Source organism: Giraffa tippelskirchi, chromosome 7, assembly GCF_054371585.1.
Source record: "Giraffa tippelskirchi isolate mGirTip1 chromosome 7, T2T-mGirTip1v1.2.pri, whole genome shotgun sequence".
Taxonomy (NCBI): Eukaryota; Metazoa; Chordata; class Mammalia; order Artiodactyla; family Giraffidae; genus Giraffa; species Giraffa tippelskirchi.
In genome coordinates, this window is record NC_137281.1 from 3,633,940 (window position 1) to 3,659,359 (window position 25,420).

Genomic DNA, 25,420 nt, shown 5'->3' on the forward strand with positions numbered 1-25,420 from the left:
AGATCGAAAGGAAGCTTTTTCTCTCCAAAAGGGCGTAAGCCTGCTCTAGATAGCCCTGCCCCGCCTCCAGCGGGACACTTCCCTCTTTTTCAATATCTCTTCCCAATTGCTTTTGTGGCTGTAGGTGGAGAAAATGGGTTGCATGATCCTTGAATTTCCCCCCAAATCATGTTATTTATGTATCTGTGATCGTCCTGGAGAAACCTGACAAGATGACCTTCTGTGGGACAGAGATTCGTGGCAAGAGTAATTCATTTGATCTTCTTGGAAGTGTTCTGTTGACGGTGAGTGTCAGGGAGCTTAGCACTGAGGGTACAATGGAGCTGAGAGTGGGAATTCAGGCAGGGTCAGATCCCGAAGGCCTTGACGGAGGGGCTTTGGTGTTACCTTTGGGCAGTGTGGAGCGGGATATGGAAGGATTTGAGCAGAGGAGGACAGGACCAGATCCGGACGTTGAAAGCAAGGCACCCTGCTGGGTCGAGGTGGGCTGCAGGTAGGGTGGTCCAAGGAGGAGGCTGGAACAATAGCTTGGGTGAAGCAAAACTAAAGGAACCTGGAGAATGAGACAGATATAAACAGGATTTTGTTGTTGTTGTTCAGTTGCTAAGTCGTGTCCAACTCTTTGCAACCCCATGAACTGCAGCATGCCGGACTTCCCTGTCCTTCACCATCTCCAGGAGTTGGCTCAAACTCTGTTCTTTGAGTCAGTGATGCCATCCAACCATTTCATCCTGTGTCAGATTTAGGAAGAATACAGTGTTTGATGACTGAGAGGGGAGATGGTAAGAAGTGGTGCCTGGGTTCTGCTGCACTTGGAATGAGACATGGTATTTGTCAGATGCTTGTAGGACTCCAAACCGGGATCTTTTTTAAAAAAATTCTTTTTTACAAATTATTTTTGGCTGTGATGGGTCTTGCTGCTTGCACTTTCTCTAGTTGCGGGGAGCAGGGGCTACCCTTCGCTGCAGTGTGTGGGCTTCTCATTGCAGTGGCTTCTCTTGCTGCAGAGCACGGGCTCAGTAGTCGTGGCAGAGGGACCTAGTTGCTCCGTGGCATGTGGAATCTTCCCGGACCAGGAATAGAACCTGTTTCCCCTGCATTGGCAGGTGGATTCCCAACCACAGAACCATCAGGGAAGTCCTAAAGACGGAGAAATCTTGTTCATGTCTATCCCAATTAGCTCTCTTCATTTGAGGGAGAAATTTGGAAGGTCCCAACTTACTTCTTTTCTGATGAGGCTAAGGTCGTTTTGATCCCAGCCTCTTTCTCCTACCAGACCCAGAAATCTGGGCCTTGCCCTCTCTTCCTGGAGCCCTCCCCATGAATAAAGCAGGCACAAGTCTTTCTTTTATCTTTATATTGAGGTTTAAAAAAACAAGAATGAACATTATGGATGTGGGGGAAGGGACAAGGCTTCTCTCTGTGACTGACAGCAGGGGCCGATGGGAACCAGAAGCTCCAGGGAATTAAAAAAAAAAATAAAAAATATATTTATACATTTATATAGATCATGTTATACACGTGAGTCCCAGAGAAGCAGGAAGCTGCAGCAGGAAGCAACGGGCACACAGAAACACACCTGTGTGTGCACCACACACACCAAAGCAACGCAATGCAATTCCTTTGACCATGGCATAGTAGCAATCCCCATCCCCCCGACCCCACCCTCCAGAAAAAAGAATTGCAAAGAAACTTCCCTTTTAAGAACAGGGCCAGCCAGTGATTGTTGCCCTTGTGACCAGGAAAAAAAAAAACCCAGGCTAACATCACCTTGAAGGCTGGCAGTGGCCATTTTCTTTTCTTCCCAGCAAAGGCAGGAGATGCTACTTTTAACATTGAAGCTGGAGGGCCACGTCCCTGTCCCTCACAAATACTTGAGACAGTTGTCTTCAAGACCTCGCGGTTCTTTGCCAGCTCCCTCTTTAACAACTCAGGGAGTCTTTGGGATGGAATGCCTCCATCCCTTGCTTTCTTTAAGATGGCCTCTAGGCAATGGGTTTTTAATAAGCCTGGCAAAAATTCTGGAGCCAATCTCAGGTGAGGCTGAGCACCAGGCGAGGCCTAGGGACCCAGGGTCTATGCTTTAAGCCTCCAGCCCACTGGAAATTATTGACTTCCAGAGTTGGTTTTTTTTTTTCTTCTTTTTTTAACTTAAAGGGGAGGAACACTGTACACACCCCCCAGCCCCACTAGGAGAAAGGGGGCTTGATTCCTAACTACCCACCCCCACCCCCGAAACACACACATACACACAACACACACACATTGACTAAGGCACAGCCAGGGCGGGCAGGCATGCTTTGGCAAGAAGGCCCCTCTGGAGGCCCAGGGTATGAACAGCTGCAAAAGGGGGTGTGTGATGTGGAGCTCAGCACCTTTGGAGGTGTGTGTGGGGAGCGGTGGAGCGGAGAAGGAAGAAGGCTCAGAGCTCCCGACGACGGGTCAGAGGGAGACAGGGCAGAGGCGGAAACACCCAGGATGAAAAGAGAAGAGAGAAAAGAGAAGAGAGCCTCACAGCAGGCAAGGTCTAGAAGAGAACAGGCAGGAGTAAAACAGGATGTGGCCACAAACAGAACAGGAAGGGAGGCAGAGCAGGAGGAGGCGTGGGGGACACAGACGAGGGCGCAGGGTGGGTTGGAAAGGACAGGAGAAAAGGAGGCGAGAGCGGGCCGGGCAGAGCACGCCAGGGGAGCCCAGAGCTCTGCGGAGGGCCTCCGGCGAGTAGGGGGAGTTGGGGAGAGCCCCACCCCGGGGACGGGCCTCAGACCCTGACGAAAACCAGGCGGGCCGAGTACACCAGGTCGGCCAGGTAGGCCAGCAGGTTGATGCCTGTCAGGATGGCCACGGCCAGTCGGCGGTCCCAGAAACACACGTAGTAGGTGTGGCTTCTGCCGCAGCTGACGTCCATCTGCCGCCGCGGCTCGCCGCCGTGCTTCCGGTCGAACTGGTAGAGCGGCCAGAGGACCAGGGCCGTGGCGTAGAAGAGCACGGAGATCAGGGCCAGGCCCGACAGGAAGGTGGGGAAGGAGATGGGCAGAACATTGGTGCAGTCGCCGAGGTTCAGCAGGATGGCCACGGCCGCCAGGATGAAGCAGATGGCATACACGGCCACACACCACTCCAGGGCCGACTGGTGCTGGTACAGCGCGGGGTCGCTGATGAAGGCGAAGATGACGCAGGCCACGAAGGTCTCCAGCACCTTGAGCAGGCCGGGCACGGTGGCCATGTAGCCGGTGATCTCGCCGGGCCGGGCCCGGGTCCAGGCCACCTCGGTGGCGTAGGCGAGGCAGGCGATGCAGGAGAAGACGGTGGCGGCGATGGCGTGGTCCCGGGAGCGCCCGTGAGACAAGAACTGCACGTAGGTGGTGGGGTAGATGATGGAGGAGGAGAGGCAGAAGAGGGCGGCGTAGCAGGCGTAGGTGATGGGGAAGTTGCGCCAGGACAGCGGGAAGCGGGCCTGGAGCCCGCACAGCTCCACGATGAGGATGATGAGCGTCACGGAGAAGCAGAAGCACCAGGTGAACATGGACCAGTTACCCATGGGCCCCGTCCAAGCGCCCACGCTAGCCACCAGCGAGAAGGCCACGCAGGTGGAGACCAGCTGCAGCAGGCGGAGGAGGCCCAGCGGCTGGGTCAACATCCGAGGGGACCCCACGATGGTCGGGGAGCCCAGGCCGGAGGACGACGACATGGTGGTCGTCACGGTGGTGCGGGTTACCGTCACCGGCATGCCTGGGGGGAGGGGAGAGAAAATCCTAAGAAGGTTCCAAACTGGAGGATCCAGGGTCCCCCCTGCTCCACCCTGGGGCACCTGCCTCCCTGGAGGGGCCGTTGTGGACGGTGTAATCTGGACTCTAGCTGGAGGGGTACCCAGGGTTTGGGCCTTTCAGTTTTCAAACCAGGCCAGTCCCAGGCCTACAGGGATGGCGGTGGTCCAGGTGCTAGCTCCCTGCCCCCCTCCAGCCTCATGTCAGAGCTCAGGAGGGTAGGTAACTTGTCTCTCTTTTCCCCAGGACTCTTCTTTCTTCGCCCCAAAAGCCAACTCTTGTAAAATCACATCTCTTTTTTTCCCTCCAATCGAGACACACAAAGCTCCTCTCCTTCCCCCAGGGACTCAGCAATCCAGCCAGCCACTCAAGTGTCTACTCTAGGGACCTCCCTGGTGGACCAGTGGTTAACACTTCCTGCACTTCCAATGCAGGGGGCAATCCCTGGTTGGTGAACTAAGATCCTACATGCCCTGGGTTACAGCCAAAAAAAAAAAATTTTTTTTGCTCTAAAGCGTTTCCGTCTTGTGCCCTTCCCACCACCCTCCATCAGAAGAAGAGACCCTGTCTTCTGTGATCTCTTAAAAACTCCACCGCTGCAACTTCCTTTGGGCACCCAGGACCTGCAGCCAGGACTTACTTTGACCTAACAAACATTTCCACCCTCCAGACACATTCAAGAATCTAGCCATCACTCGGGAACCTTCTCAGGGACCCACACCTGATCAGAGCTCCCAATCTTCCAGCCTGTCGCCTCTCACTGAAGGGGAGTCTGTCCCCAGTTGGAAATGGGTATTAGCAGCCTCAGCAGCACCCCTCCTGTGGCCACAGGGTCTGGGGTGCCTGTGTGCTAAGTCATTTCGGTTGTGTCCAACTGTTTGTGACCCTAAGGACTGTAGCCCACCAGGCTCCTCTGTCCATGGGACTCTCCAAGCAAGAACACTGGAGTGGGTTGCCATGCCCTTCTCCAAGGGATCTTTCCAACCCAGGGATCAAACTGGAGTCTCCTGCACTGGCAGGTGGGTTCTTAACCACTAGCGCCACCTGGGAAGCCTGAGGAAGTTCAATCCAAAGGAAGTCAAGCTTCTTCCTGCCTCTCCCCCTTCCCCAACATGAGGTCCAGGCCCCTTCAGGAACCAAGCCAGCTAGTCCCCAACTTCTGGGAACCTCAGCCCCTTCCCCTGATCCAGGCCACTGAAATCTCTGGGTCTCTCTCGTTCAGAAAGACAGCGTCCTTGTCCCAAAGACTCAGGAATGAAGGCCCGGCCTCAAACTCCTGACCAGGTGTCCAGATCCTCACTCAGGCCCTAAAATAGCTAATCTCTCGGCTACTGCTGCCCAGCCACTTCAGTCGTGTCTGACTCTCTGCGACCCTATGGACTGTAGCCCGCCAGGCTACTCTGTCCATGGGATTCTCCAGGCAAGAATACTGGAGTGCGCTGTGCCCTCCTCCAGGGGATCTTCCCAACTAAGGGATAGAACCCCAGTCTCTTATGTCTCCTGCATTGCAGGCACATTCTTTGCCACTGAGCCACCAAGGAAGCACCCCCTGCAAGCTCAAAAGGCCTCAGTCAACTCCCGGGCAATAAAAACTTCCTCCTTCCAGTGTAGGAGGTCAGGGTTACAGCCCAGCTGTCCCTCACAATAGCTTCCTGGGGACACAGGAGACCAGTTCCTGAACATACTTCTTCCTCAGGTCTCAGGATCTAGGCGTCCAAGTTCCCCAGCTCCTCCTCCTTCAGATCCAGGAGTCCAGACCCCAGAACCCTTCCCCGGCTCGGACCCAAGAGTCTGAGCCCCCCAGCCCCACTCACCAGCGGTCTTGGCGGAGGACCCCCACCAGAAAGAGATCCGGCTCTGGAGGCGGGTTGGGTCAGACACCTGGAAAAGGGCTGATCGTGGGGAGGAGGGAGAAGACGTCAGCGTCCAGCTCAGACCCGGCCCCGCCCCCCCGCTCGCCGCCCGGGCTGGCCCAGAGCACGCGGCGCGGCGGTGTGGCGGACTCCGGGCTCGCCTCCCAGCCAGGGCGGGGACTTGGCCCGGGAATCCCGGACGGTGACCTCGGGGGAAGCCCCGCCCCTTCCTTCCTCCCTTTCCCCACCCCCCCCAAAAAATACCCTGCGCGGTCGGGAATGGGGGGAAGCGGAGCAAAGTGCACGCCCCGCGGAGCGGCGTGGGCGGGCTGTGATCGTAACCCTGCCCTGGCCCGAGAGCCGGGGGCGGGGAGGGCTGGGGGGAGGCCGGCGGCGGGGGGGCCCTGGGCGGCGGCTGCAGGGGCGGGCGGCCCCGGCAGCGCCGCGTCTCCGTCCTTATAAGGGCTGCAAGTCGGCCCAGCCATTCGGAATGTGGCGAGGACCGGGAGGCGGCGCCGCGACCCCCGCCCTGCTCCTGGGATTCTGGCGGGGGAGGGGAAGGGTGAGGGGAAGGAGGTATGCTGGCAGGGCGGGGGCGGGGGCGGGGGTGGGTGTGGAGCCCGGACTCCAGGTCCCGGGAGGAGAAGCTGCTAGGTCGAATCTCTGGGTCCTCCTAAATGTGAGTTCTGGGTCCCTAAAAGGCGGGCCAGGAGCCCGGAGCCCCAACAGGAGTGGCTGGGTACCTGGACCCCTGGGTTCGCCTTCCGCACACCTCGCATCTCGGGGTAGGGGTGGGGGCGAGAAACTGCACACTATTGGAATCTAATTCGGAGACAGTGGCCATACCTCCCGCCACCTCCCGGAGGGCTGGTCTCCCCCGGCCGGAGCTGGGCCTCCTGGGCCACTTGGGAGGTGCCCCGCAGGAGTCTGTCACCTCCCGTTCCCCTGACCCGTTAGGAGGAAGTGAGGCGCGCCCAGGAGGCAGAGGGCGGGGCCTCGGGGAGCCTCCCCGGGAAGGTGAGTTAGCGCGCGGACCACCTGGAGGGGTGGGGTCCGTCCCCACTCTCCGAGCCCCCAGCCGTGGCCTGTCAGAGCTCAGAAATAAACTGCCGGAGACCCAAGCAGGGAGAGGAGACACCCTGTTGGCTTCCGAACCAACCTCAGGACGTCCCCGGCCACGCCCCAGTCCTGTCCCCACCTCCGCGCCGAACACCCCACCCCATCACTCCAAAACTCAGAATCGCTCCTTGAAACCCCAGCCTGGCCTCTCAACCCCCGGAGACCCAGCTCCATCTTCACTTTGGCAGCATCGGTACTGAAGCTCAGTCTCTGGCCTTTTGAATCCAAAGTTCGGGTTCTGCCCCCTGGATGGGGAGGAGGTCCGTAATTCTGGACCCTAGCCAGTCTCCTCAAACCCAGGACTCCCAACTCCGAGCTCCTTCAGGAGCACAGCCCCTCCTCCCTCAGGCCCAGGGGTCCAGGCCCCCGACCCTTCCTCCATTAGATCCGGGAGTTCAGGCCCCACCCCACCTCCTTTTTCAGATGTACGACCTGTTTGAGTTCAGGACTCCAGCCGTCTCCTCCATCAGATCCATGCGTTCAGATCCATGGGTCCAGACCCCCAGCCCTTCCTCCTTCAGACCCAGGGGTCCAGGCCCCCAGCCCTTCCTCCATCAGATCCAGGAGTCCAGGCCCCACCCCAACTCCTCCTTTTTCAGATGTACGACCTGTGTGAGTTCAGGCCCCCAGCCGTCTCCTCTCCAGGACCCAAGTCCTGTCCCAGACCACCTTTTTCGGGACTGAGACAATTGGAATCCCTCCGCACCCAGAATCCTGGACGCTGCGCCCACCCTCGGGGGTTCCTGCAGCCTCACCTTACAGGCCAGCGACCGCTGCGGCTGAAGCAGAGGCGACAGCTGCAGATTAGAAGGGTCTGCGGTCTGGGTGGGGTTGGCCAGCCGGGGAGTGAGGGTGGGCGGGGCCGGAACTCCGGGCTCGAGCTGGATAAGGGACTCCCTGGCCAGGGCTATCCCAGCCCCGCCCCGAGGGCGGGGCCAGAGGCAAGGCCTTACCCCCTCCGAGGAAGAACCGCGCCGCAGTGGTCCCGCCCAGCCAGCGGCGGGGCGGAGGGCTGAGGTCACTGTTTCCGTGGTGACAAAACAGGAAGACACAACAGCTGGCGGGGTGGGGGCTCAGAAGGGCTGCCCTCCTAGCCCCAGCGCTGGATGGAGAGGTCTTCAGGGCCGGCTCGGGAAGGCCGTTGCCATGGCAACCCATCTGTTTGGCCTTTGTTTAGGACAGAGCCGCCCCCCCCAGCTCGGGTCCTCACCTCGGTCTGTTCTCCCTCTCCTCTTCAAGCCCCCTCCCCCCTCGTCTCCCTCCTCTGCCAGGATGGATGAAATCTTGAACATCTGGGTCGCAAAAAGCCTGGGAAGAGCGGCCCTCTCTTTACTGGGGTCTGTTTGCTGGGGTCTGTCTCCCGGGTCCCTGACTTGGGAAATCTGCCGATCCCTAGACTTTAGGGGGTTCCTGGGTCCCCAAAAGAACAGTGGTTGTATTGCAGTGTTTAAGGAATTTTAGGGAGGAGCAAAGTGACCCCCCCTAATCCTCTATAATGCGGTTCGCGGTGGAAGGGATGGGTGGGCCGGACCCCAACGTCCCCTGTGTCGGTGGGGATTGTTGGTAGCAAGATTTCTGGGATCAGGGCGGTGGGAGACGGGGACATGGAGTCCCAGGCTGTGGGCCCATATTCTTGGCTCCTAGGAGTAATTACGGCTCAGACTCCGGGGTTTTCGGAGCAGATGGGGTTGCAAGCCGGGCCTCTTGGGTCTGGAAGCGAGAGATATTTTTGGCCTGCATTCCTGGCTCCTGGAAAAAGGGAGGGGCTCAGAAGCTTAATGAGGGCGAGGCTGGGGGCTGGGGGTGCCAGATTCCTGGTTGCTGCAGGGAGGGAGGGGGCGAAGGGATTGCTCTGCCCGGGGCCCAGAACAGGGAGGGACCGCGGGGTCCTTTTTTAGGGTCCGCTCCGGGGCCCTGAAACGAATGGACAGAGCCCAGAAGCAAGCAGCAGCTGAAGGTCGGGATGCTCGGCCCGGGGCTGGGGCGGGGCGGAGATCGGGACGCCCGGGTCCCTCCCTGCTGGCCCGGCTCACTCACCACGCTCTGCACTGGTCCCCGGCGCGGCCTGGCTCGCGGCTGCCGCTGGGCGGGGCCCGGCGGGACTGCGGATGTTCGGCGACGCCGCGCTACCCCGGGCGCTGCCCGCGCCGCCGCCGCCGTGTCTTCCAGGCCGACGACTGAGGAAGGAGGCTTTAAGGCCGAGCCCCAGGGTGGGAGCCGCGCGCGTCGCGAAGGAAGGGGTCCGAGACGATGCTGGAGCTCCGAGCCCGGGGCTGCGTGCCCTACGGAGGTGGGAGGGGTTGGGGGCACCTGGACGCTGTGCGCTCTGCAGTTGGGGAGGGTAGAGGTGGGGCCTGAAGGGCTGTGGAGCCTGTACGCCCCCTTTTGTGTCCTGCAAAGGCGGCAGACCTTGTCTGTCTTTCCGTGTCCTGCATAGGGGAAGGGTCTCTAGGAGCCCCGCGTGGGGATGTCTAGGGAGCCAAGACAAGGTATTCTTTGGAGGATCTCCAGGGATGCACCTCCTTGACCCCCAGTAAAGAAGCATCTCTTACCTGCTTCTTGCCCAGATCTTTGCCTGACCCCAAAATGGCACTTCTGAAGCCATGAAGTTAGTCCCTCAGTCATGTCCAACTCTTTGCAACCCCACGGACTGTAGCCCTCCAGGCTCGTCTGTCCATGGGGATTCTCCAGGCAAGAATACTGGAGTGGGTTGCCATTTCCTACTCCAGGGGATCTTCCCTATCCAGGGATCGAACCCACGTCTCCTGCATTGCAGGCGGATTCTTTTACCATCTGAGCCACCAGGGCACTCCTGAGATGCCCACCCCCCCAAATAGTAAAGAGGCTGTCGCTGCTCACAGTTTACTGCCCGCGTGCTCTCCGATGGCACTGTACCCGCCTTTAAGGCACTGAAACCTCAAAACAGCAGAGTGCAGGGTAGCAGGAACAGGAAGCAAACATTTAAAGAGTGAGTCATCGGGTGTGATCCTGAGACGTGACCCCGGAGGGCTCCTGGGTCTTGTGTAATGTGGTAAAAAGTATGTGCCACTGGTTCAGAGTGTTTGCCCACATCCTGCCAGGACAGCACCCAGACCCCAGAGATGCCATCTGCCACCGGGCACTGAGCTCGTCTCCAGCAGGCCGTGCCTCTGTTCAGTGAGAGCAGCTGCTTTCTGCTGCTGGGGTACATGGACCCGCCCCCTAACTTCCTAACAAACCCGGCCCTTTGATCAGAAGCAGTCTTGTGTGGGCTAACCTGACAGTGAATGGGCCATTCAGTTTGTACACAGATACTGCTGTTGGCTAGGAAAGCAAACAGAACCCAGAGTTCATTATTCCAGGCAGGAAAAGGTCAGCGCCTGGTCCCCGATGGAAGAGGTCCAAGGTGCTCCTCGGGTGACCAGGTGTTTGGCTGGTCTCCCTAGAGAACCATAGCACGTTAGGGGGCCCCAACACTGCTTGCCGATGACAGCAAGGTGGGCCTCCATCGGTGACGAAGCTCTGTAGCTGTGATGAGGCAAATCCATGCGTAGCCCACCATGGCCACTTGGTTCATCAGCAAGTACTTGTGAACATGAAGCAGGTACTGGGGAGACTAGAGGGGAAGAGGCTGACCGAAAGCCACACGGTGGTCATCTGGTCTACTTAAGTCTTACTAGCACTCTCTCTAATGGAGGGTTTTGGGGGGAGAGTAGACCTGGGTACAGATTTTAAAAAACAACAAAACAACTTTATTTAGGCTGTGTTGGGTCTTCGTTGCTGCTCAGGTTTTTGTCTAGTTGTAGGGAGGCTCGTGGGCTCAGTAGCTGCAGCTCCTGGGCTTTAGAGCACCGGCTCGATAGTTGTGGCCCAAGGGCCTAGTTGCTCCATGGCAGGTGGCATCTCCCCAGACCAGGGATGGAACCCGTGTCTCCTGCATTGGCACACAGATTCTTTACCACTGAGCCACCAGGGAAACCCCTGGGGACAGATTATGAGTTGATTTTTGCTCCTGACACCTCTGACAAGCACCTGTGTGTTTGTTTTCCACATCAGCCACTAATTCTCTAACTCCAGACAGCCACCGAGTGTCTGATGAGTGTCTGAATCTGGGCACACTAACCTCTTGCAATTATCATCAGACCCCACAAGTAATGGGCTCAGTCCCACAAGACTGCCCCCACTTCAAACTCTAGCCACAAGTCCCAGGCCTCCCCTGCTTCTGATCGACTGGCTAGAAATTAGGGCATTCCCAAGACTCTGTCCTTTGGCTTCCATCATTTGCTAGAATGGCTTGCAGAACTCAAGAAGGCACTTAGTATTGTAAGTGAAAATGTTAGTCACTCAGTCGTGTCTGACTGACTCTTTGTGACCCCGTGGACTGTAGCCCACCAGGCTCCTCTGTCCTTGGAATTCTCCAGGCAAGAATATTGGAGTGGGTTGCCATTCCCTTCTCCAGGGGATCTTCCTGACCCTGGGATCTTTTGAATCCGGGTTTCCTGCATTGCAGGCAGATTCTTTACCATCTGAGCCAGCAGGGTGTTACTGATTTATTGTAAAGGATGCAACTTGGGAACAGCCAAACAGAAGAGATATGCAGGGGAGGATATGGGGAAGGGATGCAGGGCTCCCAGGCCCTCTCTGGGCGTGTCATCTCCCAGCACCTGGATGCATTTACCCACCTGGAAGCCCTCTGAACCCCGCTGTTCAGGGTATTTATGGAAGCTCCATTATGGAAGCAGCGTTGGTGAAATCACTGGCCATCAGTGTGCAAGCTCAGTCTCCCTACCTCTCTGGAGGTCAGGGAGTGAGGTTGAGACTTTCAACCCCTAATCACATGATTGGTTCGTTGGGCAACCAGCCCCCATTCAGAGCTAACTAGGGCTTCCCAGACGGTGCTAGTGGTAAAGAACCCGCCTGTCAACTCAGGAGACGTAAGAGATGCCAGTTCGATCCCAGGGTTGGGAAGATCCCCTGAAGAAGGAAATGGCAACCCACTCCAGTATTCTTGCCAGGACAACCCCAGGGACAGAGGAGCCTGGTGGGCTGCTGTCCATGGGGTCGCAAAGAGGTGGACACGACTGAGCGACTAAAGCACCACAAAGGCTTCAGGAGTAGTAACTCCTTTACTTGGAGGGGATGTTCCCACTGTCCTCAGACTATTGGATTCTCAGGAGAGCTCCTGAGTGACAAACTTCCCAGTTTTTATGGAGTTTTATCTCCCATGCTCTGGCACGGGTATTTTAGTAAGACATATGAAGTATGTTATCTGCTCTCTCCTGCCTTCCTGCTTTCAAGGTCTTATCAGCATTGCAATTGGCCAGGACAGAATCTGCCGGAGTCCTGCTCCAGCTGGTCCAGGGTTCCCTCAGGATGGACGGCGTCGGCGATACGAATGAGAAGACACAGCGAATCTTGGTGTTTCCAAGTGTCTTCCGACTTTATTGTTCTCAAGGCAGCTTTTATATTTTTAGTTGTACATAGAAACAAATGTCAAGTGTAGAGCCATGCCAGATCAAGTCAATGGGTCAGCAGTTTTGGACCCTTTTCGGAACCAGGGCACTGTTTGTGTTTTTAGTTACAAAAAGTTTACAGTTGTTTACATCATCTTCTGGCCTGGGGGCCTGCTAACATCTGGTGACTCTTTTATTGATAAGGGTTGATCAGCCAGGACAGTTTTGCATCAGGCACAGAAAGTACCAGGGTTACATTTTTTTAAAGAAAACAGGCACAGCAGATTATGACAAAGAAAGAATTCATAAACTCAGAGTTTCAAGGTAAAACCTGTTTTCTGTACTCTATCTTATGCCTTGAGCCTAACAGAGAAGAATGTGGTCCCATAAAGTCATGGCACAGCAAGCTGAAACCAATGTAGCGCCAAGGTCAGTGCTTAGCAAAATCACCAGCTGAATTAACAATCATCTTATTATTTGTTTTAAAGCTAAACTTTTATTTATATAAATCTCTAACTATTATGCTTTCATTATACAGGCTAAATACGTTAAGAGCAAAAACATAGTGAGTAAATATAGACTAAGTAACAGTTTCATAAAGCAATATTTCTTATATTTTCTAATATATATAAGCCTTTTTTCCTACGAAGGGCTCTGTGCCCATTGGGGCTTTCTGTGTGGAGGCTGTCAGTATTGTTTATTGTTAAGGAGCAGTCATGCACATTAGCTCCAAAGGCACAGGTACATTTATTAAACAAACTAATATGCTAGCAAGAGGAATTTAGATTAGCATACTCTATATCCTAGATAATTTTATTAGGGTGCTACCGTTCAGGGGCCTTGTCGATTGAGGTTTCAGATTGATCTATTTTAGAAGAGAATCAGGAAAGGCCTTTTGCCCAAGTCACAGAAAATAAGAAGAGGTTTATTATAGCAAACATCGGAAAGACAGATATCATCTTTAGGGTGAGCGCTGAGGCAGCCTTCCAAGAATCCCTGGGGCCTGAGAAGCTCTTCTCGATCAGTCCTTCTCCTCATGACTCTGTCATGGGTGGGATCTCGTGAGCTGGCTCCCGGCAAGAATCTATAGGGTACTGAAAGCAGAAGTTGGTGGAAAATTTGGTGATTCTGGAGCAGTATCATACAGCATATCTCTAGCTTTGGAAAAGATCGAAATTTGAAGTACAGTTTCTATTGTATGCGAATCGCTTTTGCACCATCATAAAACTGAACAATTAAATCAAGCCATCATAAGTGTGGGACCATCTGTATTCTTTCTTCCCTTTACTGAGACGGATATCTCCCCCTAGTCTGTTCTCTGACCGTAACTGTCACCTTTTTGTTGCCTATGGACTTCCCAGTCCCTTGCCTTCATTTCCCACGTGGTTTCCTGAAATTCTCTAAAGAGCATCCGTCTAGCCAGATAAGGACCTGCCATGAACAGGTCGCATGGATCCCGCCGCGCTCAGAGTGGTCTGGTTGCCCGTGGCTCTTGCCAGGCTCCTCTTGTTCATCCCTATGAGCTGCAAAAAATATTGTCACATTTCTATTTGCCCCACGATGTGACAATGTTTAGGAGGCACTGACTTAGAAGACCTATGCGAACATTACCCTCCACACCGTAGCATCCACCTCTCCACTGGGTTCTCCATGCCTCTCAGACGTCAACTATTTCTCCTTCCATCCTACTTCCTTAGCAGTTAGCCACTTGTGATCTTGTCTTAACTTGATAGGAACCGCCAGTCCATGGGCATGCTCTTTCCTTGCTTTCCTCTTCAGATATGCTTCCATAGTCTATCACTTTAATGACCCTCTTTTCACACTAGGATATTTAACACTCCTTTGCCATTCTGTCTTTTTATTACCCCAGTCTTGGAAAAGAAAAAGCCCACCTACAGAATATCTGAATAGACATTTCTCCAAAGAAGACACACAGATGGCCAAAAAGCACAGGAAAAGATGCTAAACATCGCTAATTGTTAGAGAAATGCAAATCAGAACTGCCATGAGGGGACTTTCCTGGTGGCCCAGTGGTTAAGAATCTCCCCTCCAACACAAGGGACATGGCTTCGATAAGAGAAGCCCCCGTCCCTGCCCACGCACCACAACTAGTGAAAACCCACGTGTCAAGATGAAGACCCAGTGCAACCAAAATTTTAAAATAAAATAAATGAACAAATAGAGTTTAGGCTCAGACAGCTTCTTAAAGTGGAGAGTGTTAGACATTTAATGTGATTATTTAAAAAAAAATGCCTACACTTGGGGAAAAAAAAAAACTACAATGAGGTATCACCTCACACTGGTCAGAATGGCCCTCGTCAAAAAAGCCTACAAATAACAAATGCTGGAAAGCATAAGGAGAAAAGAGAGCCGTCCCACCCTGTAGGTGGGAATGTTAATTGGTGCAGCCACTATGGAGAACGGTGTGGAGTTCCTTAAAAAGCTAAAGATAGAGCTGCCATATGATCCAGCAATCCCACTCCCGGACACACATCCAGAGAAAGCCACGCTTTGGAAAGGTACGCGCACCTCTACGTTACAGCAGCACTGCTCACAATAGACAAGACATGGAGACCACCTAAACGTCCAACTGGCAGATGAGTGGATGAAGCAGCTGTTGGTGCATGTATACAATGGAATATTACTCAGCCACGGGGAGAAGGTAATAGTGCCGCATGAAGCGACTCGGGGCTTCCCAGGAGGTGCTAGTGGTAAAGAACCCACGTGACGATGCAGGAGACGTGAGTTTGATCCCTGGGCCGGGAAGATCCCTTGGAGGAGGGCATAGCAACCCACCCCAGTATCCTTGCCTGGAGAATCCCATGGACAGAGGAGCCTGGCGGGCTACAGTCCACGGGGTTGCAAACAGTTGGACTCGACTGAAGCGACTCAGCGTGCACACACAGCAACATGGATGGACCTAGAGGTGATCACATTAAGTGAAGTAAGTGGGACAAAGACATTGATCGTGTGAATCTCAAAAAGGATACAAAATGAGCTTATTTATGAACGAGAAACAGACTCACAGACTTTGAAAACAAATTTATGGCTACCATAAAGGGGAAAGGTCATGGGTGGAGGGATAAGTTGGGAGTTTGGGATTAACATAAACATACTACTGTAAATAAAATAGATAAACCATGAGGCCCTACCCTAGAGCACAGGGAACGCTACTCAATCCTCTATAATAACCTATATGGGAAAAGAATCTGAAAAAAAAATAGATGCACATATGAAAGGGTTAGTTGTTCAGTCATGCCTGACTCTCTGTGACCCCAAGGACTGCAGCCCACCAGGCTCCTTGGTCCATGGGATTTCCCAGGCAAGAATACTAGAGTGGTTTGCCATTTCCTTCTCCAATACGTGTATATGTATAACTAAATCACGATGCTGTGCTCCAGAAACCAACACAACATTGTAAATCAACTGTACGCCAATGAAAAACTGGGCTTCCTGGTAGCTCAGTTGGTAAAGAATCTGCCTTCCACGCAGCGGACCCAGGTTCAATTCCTGGGTAGGGAAGTTCCCCTGGAGGAGGAAAGGGCAGCCCACTCTAGTATTCTTGCCTGGAAAATCCACGGGAAGAGGAGACTGGTGGGCTACAGCCCAGGGAGTCGCAAACAACTGGACACAACCGAGCATCTGAGCATAACCCAATATAAAAATTAAAAAAGAAAAAGCCCATCTACCCGGGTGTTTCCCCTGCATGAGTTCACCCCTAAGCAATTGACCATCACTGGAGAAAGTCACATTACAAGGCATAAAGATATGCTGAAAGTGAAAAAGTGAAAGTATTAGTCATGTCCAACTCTTTGTGACCTCATGGGCTGCAGCCTGCCAGGCTCCTCTGTCATGGAATTCTCCAGGCAAGAACACTGGAGTGGGTAGCTGTTCCTTTCTCCAGGGGATCTTCCCGACCCAGGACTCGAAGCCAGGTCTCCTGTATTGCAGACGATTCTTCACCATCTGAGCCGCCGCCGGGGAAGCCGTCAAGCCGTGGTGACCAAACTCAGGACGGTCCTCATGCAGTGCTGCCTACAGCCCTGTTGCGATCCTCTGGGCGGCTCTTTCTCATTGCCATGGTGACAAGCACACTATCTTTAAGCTCTTTGATCTCTGCCCTCAGACCCCATTCTCAGTCTATGACCTACCTTCTTTATTTAGAGAACAGAAGTCGTTGGCTGGTCAGTTCCTCAACTTCCCTAAACTGAAACCAGAATGTGACAATATTTCCAGGACTGTTCTTGAACAACAGTGAAGTTCTTCTTATCTCACGCTAATCTTTCTTGCCTTTTTTTTTTGCATTTCTTGTCTTTTAAATTGTAGTAGAGTTGATGCATAATATTATATAAGTTTACAGGTGTACAATATGGTGATTCACGCTTCTTAAAGGTTATACTCCATTTACAGTTATTATAGAACATTGGCTATATTCTCCGTGCTGCGCTGTATATCCTTGTAGCTTATTACATACATAATGCTTTGCACCTCCTAATCCCTCACCCCGGAACTGCTCCTCCCCGCTTCCCTCTGCCCGCTGGTCACCACTGCCGTGTTCTCTGCATCTGCGAGTCTGTTTCTTTTTTACTGTTGTTATATTAACTATTTTCTTGAATCTTTTTAGATTCCACATATAAGTGATAAAATACAGTGTTTGTCTTTCTCTGTCTGACTTATTCCACTTAGCATAATACCCTCCAAATTTTTCATGTTGTTGTAAATGGCAAAATTTCCTTTCTTTTTATGACGCTAGTATTCTGGCCTCCGTTGTGTGTGTGATCTTTACGCATCCATCTGTCGATGGGCATGTAGATCGCTCCCGTATCGTGACAGTTGCAATAATGACGCTGTGAACACTGGGGTGCACGTATCTTTTCGGATTAATGCTTTTGTTGCTTCTGGATATAGACCCAGGAGTGGACCTGCTGCATCAGATGGTAGTTCTAGTTTTAGTTTTTTGACTCAAAAAACTTCTACTTGTCTTTTTGACCCTTAAATATATCCTTCTTCCCATCAACTTACTATCGCTCTTACCAAGCGATACTCTTTGCTGCTAATACTCAGCATCTCCTGCTCACAGAACCTTTCACTGACTGACTTTTTGAGAAATAATTGTTGTTTTCAGTTGTGGTCAAATACACATAACAGAAAACTTACCTTTTAAACGTGCCTTTTTTGGAAATGTACTGTTCAGTGGTGATAAGACTGTTCACCCCATGACCACGTGAAGACACAAAGAGAAGATGGTTGTCAACAAGCCGAGGAAAGAGGACTCGGAAGAAACCAAGCCCCAACTTGATCTTGGATTTCTAACTTCCAGAATTGTGAGAAAATGAATTTCTGTCTAAGCCATACAGCCTGTGGCACTTTGTTATGGCAGCCCCAAGGAAACTAACCTATCACTTTGAAAAAAAAAATTCTTTTTTTTTTGCAGCCACTTGGGGAATCTTAAATCAAACCCATGCTCCCTCCCCGCAGTGGGAGCACAGAATCTTAACTGCTGGACCACCAGGGAGGACCTGTCTATTCTCTTTCCAATCCATCAACGTCTATACATCTCTGTGTTAGTCACAGGTTGCTGGGTAATACATTTCCCCAAAGGAATGAAATTCTACAGCATGGATGAACCTTGAAGACATTACATTTAGTAAAATAAGCCAGACACCAAGTAACAAATACTATAGGATTCCACCGATGTGAGCTACCTAAAGTAGTCAAATCCACAGAGACGAAAAGTAGAATAGTATTTACCCAGGGCTGGGGGCAGGGGGAATGGGAGTTAAGATTTAAGGGGCCCAAAGTTTTAGGTTGGGATGGTGGAAAAGTTCTGGGATGTGTAGAGTGCTGATGGTTGTACCACCACTGAATGAAGCTCCACCAAACTGTATGCTCAAAAATGGGAAATTTTAGGTAAATTTTATGTTACGTGTGTTTTACCACAAAAGTTAAAAGAAAGAAGATGGGACTTCCCAGGTGGTCCAGTGGTTAAGACTCTGCACCTCCAGTCCAGTGGGTGTGGATGCCGGGGGTGGGGTGGGTGTGGTACAGGGTCAGTTCCTGGTCAGGAAACTAAGATCCCTACATGCTTAATGGCTCAGTCAAAAAAAAAAAAGAAAAAGAAATAGAAAAAAATTATGTAAAAATACATAAATAAAATGTAAAATTCAGTTCTGTAGTTCCACTGGGCACATTTCAAGCACACAGCGGGGTCATTACATTGGATTGAAGTGTGTTAGTTTCTTAAACTTGGAAATCCGAAACTCTCGGGTTTTTGGAGTGTGGAAGCGTGTACTGGGCTCCCCTGGTGGCTCAGACAGTAAAGACTCTGCCTGCAACGTTGGGAGACCGGGTTTGATCCCCGAGTTGGGAAGATCCCCTGGAGGAGGAAATGGCAACCCACTCCAGTACTCTTGCCTGGAAAATTCCATGGATGGAGGAGCCTGGTGGGCCATAGTCCATGGGGTTGCAAGAGAGTTGGACACAACTGAACCACTAACACCTGCACACTTTCACTTTCAGCCTGCGCTGGATACAGATCCCAGCAGCGTTAAAACAAACAAAACAAAGCTTGGTGACTAAATGGGGTTTATTCTAGAAATGGAAGGATGGCTAATATTCAGGAACTGTTAAAGAGGCTTATCCCTTGAACAGAGCCAAGCAGAAAAAAACCAAGTGAATATCGCATATGCGCTAAAAGAGTATCTGACAAAATGCAATTAAAAAAAATTGAATAGACAGGAAGTCAGGGTTCCTAAAGCTGTTCGACACCTGTGGCTCTCCAGGGCTCCTGCTCTGCGAAGGAATTTCTCTGGTCTTTGGGGTCAGGGTGGCTGTGGAAAGCTACCGCTTCTAGAATTTCTCTCCAGGCTTCAGCATGTATAAACACTACAGACCAGGTCTGGTGCCATGGGAACTTCCCAGCACGGGACCGCCTACTGGGGTTGGTTAAACCTCTTGTAAGCACACAGGTGGGAGCTATCGTCTGACATCGTCTGACTTTTTTTGGCTAGGTGACTCGTGGGATCTAGTTCCCCCACCAAGAATTGAACCCATGCCCCTTGCATTGGAAGGCAGAGGCTTAACCACTGACCAGGAAGTCCCACTACTGCCTGATTTATTAGGAAGACTAAAGGGACCAAGACCCACCTTCTTCTTTCTCTCTTAGCTGAATGCTTCCTTCCGGGGCTTTGAATTAGGCAGGAAAGAAGCAAGGACATTGGAAATTAAGAGTGCAGCTTCAAGGGCGAAGATATGAAGTGCTGAGTGCTCACTGGATGGAGTGACTGGGGGGCCAGTGGCCAGGCAGCTTCTTGGCCTGGGTGGCTGGGTGCACGTGACTTAAGAGCATTCCCTCCGCTGTGTATTCTTGGCTTCCGCCCAGTTTACATTCTCCAGCCGTGCCCTGCACTCTGCCATTTACTCCGTCTGTGTCCTGCCCTTAAACCCCTCTTGTGCTTCTCACATGCAGAAGCAACGCCTTTCATTTGCAAATCAGAACCCGGATAGGTAGCAACTCTCACCATTGCTGGAGACCCCCAGGAAACCACCCCTCTACCTTTCTGAAAGGAGGTTTCACCCCCATGAGATTATTTTCTTTCTCTTCGCCATGCAGATTGGATTAACAGATGGTGATTTTCATCGTAATCTCTTCAGCAAAATAGACTGAAGTCTTCTGTTTGGAAGACGTAGGCTGCCTTTGGTGGAGGGGCTGGGGGTGGGGAAGGGAGGAAGGAAATCTTATTTGGTTTGTAAAACTCCCCTGCTAAATGTACTTATCAGATGGAAATAAATCAAGTCTCTGCTTATAAGGGACTGGAGAAATTAACTCTGGCACCTCCAGATAACGCGACAAGATGTATATCTTAAAAAAAAAAAAAAAGAATTAGGAAGCTCTAGTTACCTAAATGGAAGATTTCCCAGGATAACAGTCTTAAGCGAAACAGGCAAGATGTGGAACCCTGTTAGGAGGATTTAACCTTCTGTGTGAGAAAATAGAAAAACAGGAAGATGTGTTCCTATTTTATTGTGTTTGTTTGTATAAACACTGGAACAGTCCACAAGAGACTCAGAAAAGTGGTGACCTCCCCAAGAGCAGCTTTTGCAGTTTTTACCCCACAGAACAAGTAGGGACTTCCCTGATGGTCCAGTGGTTAGGACCCCACACTTCCTCTGCAGGGGGCTCAGGTTCCATCCCTGGGTGGGCAACTAAGATCCCACATGCCTCCTGCTGTGTAGCAACAAAACAAAACAAAAACAAAAAACAAACCCAAAGCAGAAAAAACACAAACCAACAACAACAGAAAACTGAAATGTGGGACTGAAACTTCTTCCTGCATGTGTATAAATTTTAAATTCTAAACACATGAACACATTACTTACTTAAAATCATATCTATATATAGATTATATGACTCAAGGCACAGAAAATGCCTAGGACAATGACTCCACGTCAGTATATGCTAATTATTATATGATGCATAATGCATATTAATATGATATAAAATATGCCATGGAAAGTTCTGGAAAGCTACACAAGAAATGGGCTCAGACCAAAGAGAAAGGAGGATTGGGCAACTGGAACTTTATCTACCCTTTTTGGTGCGTTTTCTGAGTCCTCTCTCCTGGTAAATGCATTACCAAGTCCAACCACAGAAGGATGCATGCATTTTAACGAGCTATTTATAATCTGCCAGGCAAGGAGCCTTACGATGACAAATGAATACAGATGACTTTTTCTCCTGAGCTTCTAGGAGGAGACTAGAGGAAGCCGATCACAAATGTCGCAGTTCGCCTTCACGGATAAAAATAAGTGGGAATCAAAAAATAAAATAAAATAATAGAGGGGAATCTAACATACAAAATTGCGAAGGCTTGAAGGCCAAGACTGATTAAACCATGATCCACGGGCGTGGGATTTATCCCATACCTGTTGGGGATTTGGGGTGGAGGGGCGTCTGTGGCCTGGAGACTTGGGTCACCTCCCGGGCGAGTTACCTGGGCCAGGTAACCTCTTCATGCCCTCTGGGATCTCAGAACAGAGGCAGCTTCCACAGAAAGACCTCGTTTCAGGTCATCTTGGGGCTGAACCCAAGTTTTCACCACTTGCGGTCTGTCTTTCTAAATCTGTAGCGAAAAGGCATTGAGCCAGCCCCAAACACGAAAACAACTCAAGACTGCCCGGGCCCCGCGGCGGGTGGGCGGGGAGGGCGCATCCGCGTGGCGTCGCCCTCTAGCGGACGGCGAGGGTAAAGCATGTTCAGCCTGGAAATGGAACAAGGGCGTCGGTCTTCCTTTCCGGGCTGGGTGTCCGTGGCGAGTGCCCAAGATCGCCAAGAAGCTCGCTGCTCCGCCCTGCACGTTGGAGGAGAGACGGGGAGGAAGCAACCACCCCCTAGACTAGTTGTCTTTTCTGCGCGGGGAAATCAAAGAGTATGGAGGATCCGCACAAGTCTCTTTTAGGCTGAGTGAAAAGGCCTTTGGAGGGTGTGACCTTTGAGCTCAGAGCTGAAGGACGAAGATGAGCCAGAGGCCAAGGAAGGCTGGACATTCCGGGCGCGGGAAAGAGCAAGTGCTTTGAGGGAGAGGGAACCACTCCCCCCCACCCTCCCATCAGGGGACTGTCTCCCCACCTCCCCGCGAAGTGTTTCTGGAAGAGCAGAAAGCCCACGTGGACGAACCTAGGACTGCAGAGGGAAATGGGGCAGATAACATGGCATTGTCACAAAGACAGATATACAGGCCGAGGAAACAGATCACGGATTTCAGACGCATGCACGCCCATTGAAAGCCACCGATACGTGAACAAACGCACACAGCGTTGCAGTGGAGAAAGGATGGACTTGTTTTTTGTTGTTTTGTTGTATTGCTCAGCCAATGACCCTACCCCACACCATGCTGCTGATGTTGTCGTTCAGTCACTCAGCCCTGTCCGATTCTTTGCCACCCTGTGGACTGTAGCCTGCCAGGGTCCTTTGTCCTTGGGATTCTCCAGGCCAGAATACTGGACTGGGTTGTTATTTCCTTCTCCAGGGGATCTTCCTGACCTAGGGATCGAATTCCCATCTCTTATGTCTCCTGCATTGGCAGGTGGGTTCTTTACCACTAGTCCCACCTGGGAAGTCCCCTCTTACCATATCCCCAAATAAATTTCCAGATGGTTCTTAGGTCTAACCGAGGAAGATAAAACAGAGCATATTCAAGAAGAAGACGTCTTTGGAATACTGAGATTGGCAACAATTTCTTAAACAGGACACAGAATCATCGTGTACAAATAAAAGTGGTAAACTGAACTGGAACTTCTGTCGCTATAGGCTGAATGCCTATGGCCTTTGAAATTCGTGTTTTGAAATCCTGACTCCCAACATAAGTATTTGGAAGTGGGGGCTTTTGGGAAGTCACTAGGTCATAAAAGTGGAGCCCTTGTGAATGGGATGGAGGCCATTATAAAGGATCCCTTCACACACTATGTATAAAATAGGTAACTAATAAGAACCTACAACTAGCATGGGGAACTCTATCCAGCACTCTGCAATGACCTCTATGGGAAAAGAATGTAAAAGAGAGTGTATATGTATGTATATATCTACTTACCTGCTGGGTCTTACCTGGTGGCTCAGATGGTAAAGAGTCTGGGTTCGATCCCCGGGTCGGGAAGAGCCTCTGGAGAAGGGAATGGCAACGCACTCCTGTATTCTTGCCTGGAGAATTTCCTGGATAGAGGAGTCTGGCGGGCTACAGTCCATGGGGTTTCAGAGTTGGGCACAACTGAGCAACTTTCATTACACTACTATCGTATGTCTATGTATAACTGATTCACTTGGCTGTATGCCTAAAACTAACACAACATTGTATATCAACTATACTCCAATTAAAAAAAAAAAAAGGACCCATCAGCACATCCTCCAGACCCTATGCCCTGTGAGAACACAGAGGGAAAAGAGTCATCTGTGAGCCAGGAAGCAAACCTTCATCAGTCACCAAACGGCTGCTGCCTTGATCTTGGTCTTCCAGCCTCTAGAACGGTAAGAAATAAATGTCTTGTGTATAAGTTACCCACTTGGTGGTATTTGATTGCAGTAGCACAAATGAAATAAGACATCTGTTCACCCCAAGTCACTTTCTTGTTGTTGTTTTTTTAATTAATTTTTGTTGGCATATAATTGCTTTACGATGTTGTGTTACTTTCTTCTGTACAGCAAAGTAAATCAGCTATAGGTATACATAATGCCCCCTCTTTTTTTGGATTTCCTTCCCAGTTAGGTCACCACCTTCCCAGTTAGTTCCCTGAACTATGCAGTAGGTTCTCACTAGTCATCTATTTCATACATAATATCAACAGTATATATATATATATAGTATATGTTAGGTAGTTAGAATAGGAAAAAGGAATCCAGAATGGCAGTGGCTAAAAGACAAGGAAGGGAAAAGCCCGTGAAAATAGAACAAAGGTCTGAGGACTGTAGTGAGGGCCTCAGGTAAACCAAACAGCACTCCTGGCTAGCCCAGTTTACATAGGGCAGGCCCAGGGGGAGGAGAAAATATATAAAAAGAGGAGTCAAAATTGGGCCAGGGGCCTCTCTTTTCTTCGCGTCTTTTGGGTTGGCATTCCCCCATGCCTCGAGGATGTGTTTTCCTTTACTTTCTAAATAAAACTGAGCTGTAACACAGAGCTGAAACACTGGTCTGTCTGTCGCTTCAAATGTTTGTTGCGACGAGACAGAACCGAGGAAATTACAAACTCCCCGACGTCTATGTCAACCCCAGTCTCCCACCTCCTTCCCCCCTTGGTGTCCGTGTGTTTGCTTTCTACGTCTTTGTGTCTATTTGTGTTTCCAAATAAGATCATCTTCACCATTTTTCTAGATTCCACATATATGCGTTAATACACAATATTTCTTTTCCTCTTTCTGACTCACTTCACTCTGTTTGACAGTCTCTAGGTCCATCCACGGGTCTACAAATGACCCAATTTCATTCCTTCTTCTGGCTGAGTGATATCAAAAGTCCCGTTTGATGATCACCGTGGCACAAAGTCACAGTTCAGATGCTTTTGAACTGTGGTGTTGGAGAAGACTCTTGAGAGTCCCTTGGACTGCAAGGAGATCCAACCAGTCCATCCTAAAGGAGATCAGTCCTGGGTGTTCATTGGAAGGACTGATGTTAAAACTGAAACTCCAATACTTTGGTCACCTGATGCGAAGAGCTGACTCATTTGAAAAGACCCTGATGCTGGTGAGAGGGTAACAGGCTGGAAGGCCAGGAGTCTCCAAACAGAGGAAATAGGCTGCAAGGGTCAGACATTTTTTATCTCTCCCTTAAGTGGCAGGAGGAAACAAACTACATAGGTCAGATTTTTTTTTTCCTTCTCTATACAAAATTAGAAGGAGATTTCTCTTAAGATTCTGTGTTGCCATGACGACACCTGGTTCCACCTGAACTTAACTTTTCTCAAACCTTGAGCTCACCAATGCGCTTTTCTGTGGAAATGCTTTTATTAAGCTATGCTAAGCAAACTATGTATTTGCTTTGGAACTTGCCTTTCTTCAAAATGCTTCCACCCAAGACTAACTTTTTTTCTTTTCTCAAACCTTTGGCTGATAATAGCTCAACAAACCAGTATTCATATCAATTGTTTCATGGCTGGGGGATGACACACCTCATGCCACCGTATCTCAAAAATGCATATTGTGGGAGGGGGGCCTGGGGAAGCTCCCTCAGCCTTGAGGTGTCTCTCTTATCTGATTAATAGCTTTCTAACAGACATAAAACATCTGGCTAAAGACTAGCAGGGGGGCACTCTTTCTGCCCCCTTCTGATATCTATGTCAGAAGCTTTCTCTATCTCTTTTATACTTTAAAAAAATCTTTATCACACAAAAGCTCTGAATGATGAAGCCTTGTCACTGGCCCCGGATTGAATTCCTTTCCTCCAGAGGCCAAGAATCCTGGCATCTTTCACGGCTCAGCAACAACTTTTCACTGGGAAAGACTGAAGGCAGGAGGAGAAGGGAACAACAGAGGATGAGATGGTTGGATGGCATCACTGACTCAGTGGACATGAGTTTGTGTAAACTCTGGGAGTTGGTGATGGACAGGGAGGCCTGGCATGCTGCAGTCCATGGGGTCGCAGAGTCGGACACGACTGAGCAACTGAACTGATCTGTGGCACAAAGGAGTCATTGAAGAAGCAGCGGGAAACCATGCAAGGAGAGAAAAACCCACTTTCTCTCTGGAACCTGCTCATGAATTGGA

General features: G+C 50.9%; 2 protein-coding genes and 2 long non-coding RNA genes across 13 annotated transcripts in view; 2 read left to right on the forward strand and 2 right to left on the reverse strand.

Annotated features, from left to right (window-relative positions):
• Nucleotides 1-25,420, reverse strand: part of PRKCG (protein kinase C gamma) — a 71,357-nt gene that overhangs the window by 21,458 nt on the left and 24,479 nt on the right. The window lies entirely within an intron of this gene.
• Nucleotides 124-1,343, forward strand: LOC145512095 (uncharacterized). The gene is made up of 3 exons (XR_014058271.1): nt 124-284; nt 644-782; nt 990-1,343. It is a non-coding gene; the product is annotated as an uncharacterized LOC145512095 (long non-coding RNA).
• MYADM (myeloid associated differentiation marker) lies at nt 1,343-9,673 on the reverse strand. Of its 9 annotated transcripts, none has more exons than XM_081505665.1 (4): nt 9,599-9,673; nt 8,777-8,916; nt 5,582-5,659; nt 1,343-3,732 (listed from the first exon to the last, which is right to left on the reverse strand). In XM_081505665.1, the coding sequence occupies exon 4, from the start codon at nt 3,728-3,730 to the stop codon at nt 2,762-2,764; it is 969 nt and encodes a 322-aa protein (XP_081361791.1). In that variant the 5' UTR covers nt 3,731-3,732; nt 5,582-5,659; nt 8,777-8,916; nt 9,599-9,673; the 3' UTR covers nt 1,343-2,761. The 9 variants fall into 9 exon arrangements, with proteins under 9 accessions (XP_081361791.1, XP_081361787.1, XP_081361788.1 ...); XM_081505661.1 differs by having other exon boundaries at nt 8,777-9,021; XM_081505662.1 differs by having other exon boundaries at nt 8,777-9,065.
• Nucleotides 8,868-16,840, forward strand: LOC145512096 (uncharacterized). 2 transcript variants are annotated; one of them, XR_014058273.1, is made up of 2 exons: nt 8,868-9,029; nt 14,042-16,840. It is a non-coding gene; the product is annotated as an uncharacterized LOC145512096 (long non-coding RNA). The 2 variants fall into 2 exon arrangements; XR_014058272.1 differs by lacking the exon at nt 14,042-16,840 and adding an exon at nt 12,017-13,425.

Bases quoted from the DNA above. Each gene is read 5' to 3' on its own strand.
- MYADM (XM_081505658.1), bottom strand. From the start codon at position 9,344: ATGGCTTCAGAAGTGCCATTTTGGGGTCAGGCAAAGATCTGGGCAAGA. The intron at 5,660-8,776 runs GTGAGTGAGCCG...CCCCACGATCAG, and splicing joins GGGGACCAGTGCAGAGCGTG to CCCTTTTCCAGGTGTCTGAC. The intron at 3,733-5,581 runs GTGAGTGGGGCT...CCCTCCCCCCAG, and splicing joins GTCCTCCGCCAAGACCGCTG to GCATGCCGGTGACGGTAACC.